The sequence below is a fragment of the Erpetoichthys calabaricus genome, chromosome 5, assembly GCF_900747795.2.
Source record: "Erpetoichthys calabaricus chromosome 5, fErpCal1.3, whole genome shotgun sequence".
Classification (NCBI taxonomy): domain Eukaryota; kingdom Metazoa; phylum Chordata; class Cladistia; order Polypteriformes; family Polypteridae; genus Erpetoichthys; species Erpetoichthys calabaricus.
The window spans coordinates 100,607,086-100,614,798 of NC_041398.2; the positions used below are offsets into that span (position 1 = coordinate 100,607,086).

Genomic DNA, 7,713 nt, shown 5'->3' on the forward strand with positions numbered 1-7,713 from the left:
TTCCAACCTGCTGAATCCGAGCACAGGGTCACGGGGGTCTGCTGGAGCCAATCCCAGCCAACACAGGGCACAAGGCAGGAACCAATCCCGGGCAGGGTGCCAACCCACCGCAGGACACACACAAACACACCCACACACCAAGCACACACTAGGGCCAATTTAGAATCGCCAATCCACCTAACCTGCATGTCTTTGGACTGTGGGAGGAAACCGGAGCGCCTGGAGGAAACCCACGCAGACACGGGGAGAACATGCAAACTCCATGCAGGGAGGACCCAGGAAGCGAACCCAGATCCCCAGGTCTCCCAACTGCAAGGCAGCAGCACTACCCACTGCGCCACCGTGCCGCCCCTATTTTAATATGCAATATAAAATATTATTTCATGTAAATATGTGACTTTCTGACAAAGTCTATTTTTAAATCATGCGGCTTATCTGACGAATCAGCCCCAATTAAACATATCAAAGACTATTTGGCCAGAGAAGTCCTTTGCATTTGTGATATCAAAAGCAAATCAAAACTGACTTTAGGTGAATGTCAAATTAATGCTTGAAAGAATACATTTCAATGTCACATTAGGGCATGTGATTGAACAAGTAGTTGTTAATTGGTACTAATTGTTTAGTACAACATCCATGTATATCCAAAACCATCTTTTTAATACAGACCCTTAAAGTCAACATAAAGTAGATGGCATCAATGAAGAGAAGAAAGCAGTATCTGTTGATCATTCAGACTACTGTATGACTCCACTAAATTTGACAGAAGACCACACGACGCCCAGGCAGGCTTTGGGTGTCCAAATGGCCAACGACACACTTTTAAGTCACCCAAGGTAAGTGGACCTCTAAGAAATTTTTTTCTCCAAAATCTGTATAAAGTGGAGTTTTGCTCACACTTCCTATTCCTTTGTGAACTGCACTAATCTCACATTGCCTAACCTTACTTTGTTGTCATTAAAAGACTTGAAATCTCTCAATTATGACTGAATGTTTTTAAAATACAAAGTATACTCCATTAAAATTGACCTGAAACATGAAATACTGAGAAATAACTTTTTAGACAATAGAACTTTCGTAAAAGCATAATGTTACATTTTCAGTATTTGTATATACAGTACTATGTACTTGATGTCTGTTCAGCATGACACTGAAATATTATCATTACTATGTGTAAAGCACTCCAGGATTACTAAGAATTTCTAATCATTTGTCCAGTTTCTGGACTTATGCAGTACAGCTTTGAGAATAGCATAAGCATGAAGGTGTGCAACACAGGACACCACCCATAAATGGCACACTTGAATATACAACCCCTAGAATCCAAATCCTAATGGAATATTCATGGACTGGAAAGGAAACCATAATATCCAAATAATTCTCAAATTAACACAAGAACACGCAAACTCTACACTGAATGCACCCTAACTCTCAGTCTGTGTTCTATCAGCCAAGAGGCAACAGCACTGTCCAGTTTGACACTGCATGAACATTCATTATAAGTTAGTGATTTAAAACTTGACAGCTCATTTCCCAAGTCTACATCTGGTCAATTTTTAAAATCAAATATATTTAGGCTGTATATAAAATAAGATCTCAAGTCCATATATTAAAACTACACTTAATTTATGGAAATTTCCAAAACTCGCTCAACATAAAAATGGCAGGGAAGTCAGGGAATTTGGCACATTTTGTAAATTTACTCTTCAGTTTTGCTTTCCTTATCACACAGTGAAATTCCTCCAGTTATGATCAAATGTATATAATTGAACTCAGAGTCCCATCAGCATCTGTTACAAGGCATTAATCTATTGCTGGGGACAGTGACACACACCAGACCAGTCACCAATTAATCTAAAAGGCACATCTTTTGTAGATATATGTAGACACAGGGCAGAGTGCACAAACTTAACACAGACAGTGATTAGGTGCAGAATTCAGATGCAGGACACTGGATTCATGAAGCAGCGACTCTTAACCGGTAAATGAAATATTTAAATAGTTTAAAAAAACAAAAATGGTTGCCAAAGAAATTTAAATGTTACACAATGATGATTTACAAAATGTTTAGTTGAAATGCTTTTCAAACAGCTAAAAAAATATTTACATGTAACATGTTCTTTTATGTAAAAGTGACACAGAAGACACATGTTTAGTCTCTTCAGGTGCTACAAGCAAAGCATTTTATTACATACACCATAGTCCATATTTTTCATTCACTAGAAAATATCCTGTTTCATCTGTGGACAATAAAAATAACATTTTAAACATTTAGAGGTTGTTAGAAATCAGAGGACTGGATGATACTGTGAATTGTCACAGATTTGTCACATTAATTTTAAGAAGTGGCATGCTTTCCATACCATACTGGTTTTTCTTCACTTTAACCTTTTACTCTTGAATTTAATGAACTATATGCCAATTCATTTTTACCCACAGAAACCAAACCTTTAACAAAAGCACATGAGAAATGCACATTGCCTTTGTTAATTTTATTTTTGGCCAGAGATCTACAATAGCCTGAGGTGTGAAATATCTGTCTCATTGATGCTTTCAAATCTAAATCACCCCAGAGATTAATTAAATTAATCACAAGCCTGAAGCTAAAATGCACAAGAACTGTAAAGCAATTATGGGTGTATTTTTACATAATAACAAGAAAATAGTCAGTTTGGTATTTTGTGTTGTCGTTATTTAATCAATCTAAAAATCCCATAAAAAACAAATTGTTGATTCAAAATCCTAAGAGGTTGCACAGAATACTTAAATCAATTACCGATTAAACCTACTATAAACGAAACATAATGAGGTAGAAGTTATTGGAGAATGTCAGTGGTTGTGCAGAAAATATTGCTAAAAGGGCAAAAGCTTATTAAACCAGTGCACTTCTGGATCAGTTATAAAACAATTAACATAAACTGGGATGGGGCATCAATTATTACTGCGTCAACCCCACTGACCTAGTTAGGATTTGCAGCGCAATCACTGTGTATCAGATGTTTGCACATTCTTTCTCTCGCTACAAGTTTCCTGTAGTGACTATGGTTTCTTCTAGTTTCTAAAGAAGTGCCATTTAGACTAATTGGTGACCCTAAATCAGTCAACTAAATGTCATCTATGATGGCTTAGAAATCTGTCCAGTGTTGACTCTTGCCTTGCCCAAAAAGCTTCCAGCATCGGTCCAGCTCACAGTAACCTGGTGTTGGAAAGGCCCCTTTTAGCCAAGCACTTAATTTGTTTAAATAATAAATTTATGAACTGCAAGTTTTAATTCATCTGCATGATATGAAATTACCACCAGGAGTAAAGAAAGCACATACATTTGATGATTTTTTTATTGAAAAAAAAAGCCTTGTGAATTTAAAGAGATACATGACCAATATGAAATAACACAGCTACCCTATCATGTGTTTTTAAACTGCTAATCCACTTCAAGATTGTAGTACTGTAACTGTCTACAGGAACCAATTAGAGTAAAGCATGCATAATAGTGAAGTACAGTTTGCATAAACAGAAAACTATATCTAAATGTAAACAAATTATTTTAAAAGATACAACTTTTAATTTGTTATAATTGAATGATTTTATTCTGAATTTTTCCATAGCGAGTTTTTTCCTGTTCTTGCATACAGTCACTTGATTCAACATGCCTTAAGGTAACAACTTTATGACTTTTTAAAACAACTGATTTTTAAGATCAGCAACTAAAAATGAATATCATATAAAACAGCTACATGTGTGCTAAAGTGTATTTTTTTTATACAGAACAAATAAGAGTGACCCTGTGATTCATTTATATCTGATAATTTATTCAAAGTATTATTTTATGCTCTAATCAAAATCTGATTAATTCTCATTAGAATTTAGATTATTCACTACCTGTAAGCACATTTTCTGGTTCGGGCTCCAAAGGACGGAGTCTGTTTTGACAGCATTACAGTAATGCAAAAACACAAAGTAACCCTAAATAAGACAACTGTCTATTGGAGCCACACTTACTCAAATTAGGATAATTGAGTAACCAATTAATCTAATATGCACATTCCTATATAAATAAAATCCAACGTCTCTGTCTGTCTGTCTGCTTTTCATGAGAGAACTACTTAATGGATTTAGATTGGGTTTTTTCTATAATTTGCTTGAACATTTTCTTGAGTGACCACCCTCACTCAAGTGCCAGCCTCTGTTTCAATCCCTTTACTTCTCGCCATGTGTTCAAGCATACCTTGCCTCCGCTTAGTTAGCGATTCTGGTTTTTCAGCAGACATTATCTAGAGATTGTTAAAGAGTAACATTTGACATTTTTGAGAGAAAGAGATCACTGCTACATGGGTTTTAGAGGATACCTTCTCATTGGCAGAGTTATCACGGCCAGGTGCTCTTCTCCCCACACGGGGGACGCTCTCCCATCAGAGCTGAACATGATCAGACACAGTGGCAACGTTTCACCTACCTTCCGGTTGGCCAGAGATACCTTGCCAACTTTTTACATTTTGGCAAAGAGATCACAGCTACATTCTTGCCCCGACAGCAAAACCAAAAATATTGTATAATCAAGAGGCCCTCGGATATGAAAGCTATAAATATAAATTCTTCTCAATAACAAATCATTACATTTTTTTTTTATTGATTTTTGAAGTTTTTCCTGTTTCGCTACTATATGGGCGGAGCTGCAGGGAATCCAAGAAACATTCACACTGATCCAAGATGATATGTAAATTCCACACCAATAGTAGTTGCCCTACAGAAATGATCACTGCCCTATTATAGAAAATTTGACCAAAAGAACAATAATCATTAAGAGAAATGAAACTGGAAAATTACAACTAAGAATTAAATTAACCATCAATCTCAAATTCCTGGAAAGTCATGAGTTTAGTCACAAGATAAATTCAAAAGGTCTTGGCAGGAGTTACAGGAATAATCACCACTAGATTAAAAGTCTAGAGACACCATGTCCTTTCAAGGAATATGGGACAGTGCAGTGAGTAAAGAGTTATTAAATTCTGAGGCTCGCTGGTTCAGTACTTACCTCCAACTCACAGTAGGTCACATAACCTGCCTATTCTCCAACTGGCTGGGGAGTAAGGGGGGGCTTGGGAGAATTTTTGATTGTACCATATCCTGATCTTTTACGTTATCCAAATGCATAATAAAATACATAATGTGGTCAAAAGACAGAGCCTTTTGGTTGACTGGATTCTAAGCAAGTGATTGCATTGATAGGTGATTAATCCTAAACGTGTCACACAAATGCAATTTTCCTTTGGGGGCCAGAGTACAGGATCAGGCATTGTACAGATGTCCTGGACCAATTTTTAGCTTAAGTGTCTTGATCAAGGGCCCAATGGAGTAGGATCCCTTCTGGCATTTGAACCAACAACCTTCCAGATAACGGCGCAGAGCCACCATTCTGCCCATTTTATAAATGTAGAAAATAATAAAATAAATATTGCCAATTTACAGGAACAAATAAATGCTTGGAATCTAAACAAAATTCCACAATAGTTTGAATTAGAACTGGTTCGTGACAGTCACGTTTTAGTTTTATATTACCTTATACATCGCACACTGTTTGTTCCATTGCACTATGGGAAAAAAAGTAAAAAATACATGCACAACAAAAACAGCTATGTGGCTTTATTTACTTTGTACCTTTTTTAAAGTTTTGAAATAAGATCATTTATCTAAATACTAAAAATGCAGAAAGATATTATAGTAAAAATACAGCATACATACCAAATGTATATTGTATGTCTGAAGGATACCAAGTACAAACATGAATGGCTAATATATAAGTATTTCTGCACAGATTTGACAGATTGTAATATAAATCATAATAGCAGTAACAGACGGAGGTTATAGTTATTACTCGTCAAACAGCAAAAATATCACATGGGTAACAGATGCTGAAGAATTCATTTTACTCAATTATAGACCAACACTATTTTACATCTACAAGAAAACCCCTGTTCCCACTATGCTTATTTTTTTCATACTAAAAAAAAATAACAGAAAACCTATAAAAACTGACATATTTGTTCCCTTCCAAGACGTCAAATGATTTATGAAAGGAATTCAGTTAAATTTCCTGTACAAAGCTTAGCTCCCTGTGGTCCGTGCTGTAGCTCTAAAGAAAATTTCACTGAAGCACTGCAGCTGAGTCTGAAGGCTAAATTTAGTAAACTGATCTTTTTGTTTCATCAAAAGTACACAACATGGAATGTCAGCTTACACTGAATACATTTCATCTTTCTTGATATAGCTGAAGCTGGTCTAGTCCTGGCCTGTAGGTTATTTCACCGGTTTCTAGTGCATCGCAGTCATCCGTGTAATGCTCTATATCCTGCAAAAAAAGAGGCGAAACAAGAAAAAGAATATTTTTTCTGTTACATTAAATTCAGAAAAGAATCACAATAAACATAAACAGACACTTGTGTTTTTATTGTTTAAATTGTTTACCCTGTAGCACATTTTATTGATGATGTCAAAGAGGCTTCTAACTCTGTTTGTCAAGATTTTCACTTTCGGAAGCTTCTTGCAGTCAGGGTAGGTCAAAGTTTCCAGTATATACAGGAAATCACGAAGTTTGGGCAAAAGGCACGAATTCTAAAAGTAAACGAGAACAATCACATTATTTATATTAATATGTATTCATGCACCTGTACATATCATATTCCTGAGGATAATAAGCACTGTTTACAGCGGTGGATATAATGTGAGGATGGTATTCTTCATCCTAAACGATTCCAGGCAGAGCTCTTCAAGAATACCATCGTGTGTTTTCTTAATTTGTTTATGAATAAATGCACATGTGGACGTTGGTAATGTATCAGGACTTGCACCCTGAAGACTGCCTGTTGAGAGATCTCTCCATTTTTACGTTTCTCTAATGTGCCAAAACGAAGAGCCCCTTCAACCCGGAGTGCGGAGTTTAACGAGACGGCTGCATACATTCGACAAAGCCGTGCAAACACAAACTCACGTGCACGTCGAAGTACATGGTGGGCAGCAGCTCCAAGCAGGGTCTCTGAAGAGAAAAATACCAAAGTGTAAGAATCTTTGCGAACTCCTGACATCTTTTCCATGCAATAACCGAAACGTATACTGTATAAAAAGTGTATGCATTACTTACCGTTCGTTGAAACCTTTTGTATCTCACTAGAGACCCCTGAATCGCTTTACTTAACCCTAACACTCTGGAGTAGCATGTGTTTGGAGCAGAACTAGCAAGCAGGACCAATGAGCAGATGACAGCGAAGACGACACAGAGATTCATGATTCAACGAGTGCTTTTAAAGTGTTTTTTTTTTTCTCCAAATGATATGCTATTCTTGAATTTGAACGATCCGAACGCACTACAAGAACTGACCGACTGTTTCCCCTCGGGTGCGGTGTGTCTTAATAAGTGCTGCCGAGCGCACTGACGTCACGTCGATAAAAAAAAAAAAAAAATCAGTGTCTCGTCAGAGCCTTGCGCATTTTAAACAAAAAGCTGAAGTTTGGCTTTTTTCCCCCTGCTAATTCTAAAGCAGACACATGGTACAGAATCCACCCCCGCCTTAACGCCCCGCCGTCTTTCTTTTTTACTTTCTCTTTTTCACTGTATATGCAGTATACGTAAGTGTATCTCGCGTAAGTATTTTCCCCCTTTTTTATTTTTTAAAAAATGTAATTAATTAAATGAGCAATTAAAATAGCAGCATTTTTGGA

The 7,713-nt window shown here is 36.5% G+C and overlaps 1 protein-coding gene across 1 annotated transcript; it reads right to left on the bottom strand.

Moving 5' to 3' along the window:
- Positions 1-6,001: 6,001 nt before the first annotated feature.
- On the bottom strand, positions 6,002-7,413 carry LOC114652637 (cytokine-like protein 1). The gene is made up of 4 exons (XM_028802992.2): positions 7,136-7,413; positions 6,986-7,030; positions 6,463-6,609; positions 6,002-6,346 (listed from the first exon to the last, which is right to left on the bottom strand). The coding sequence occupies exons 1-4, from the start codon at positions 7,277-7,279 to the stop codon at positions 6,248-6,250; spliced, it is 435 nt and encodes a 144-aa protein (XP_028658825.1). The 5' UTR covers positions 7,280-7,413; the 3' UTR covers positions 6,002-6,247.
- Between the last annotated feature and the right edge of the window lie 300 nt (positions 7,414-7,713).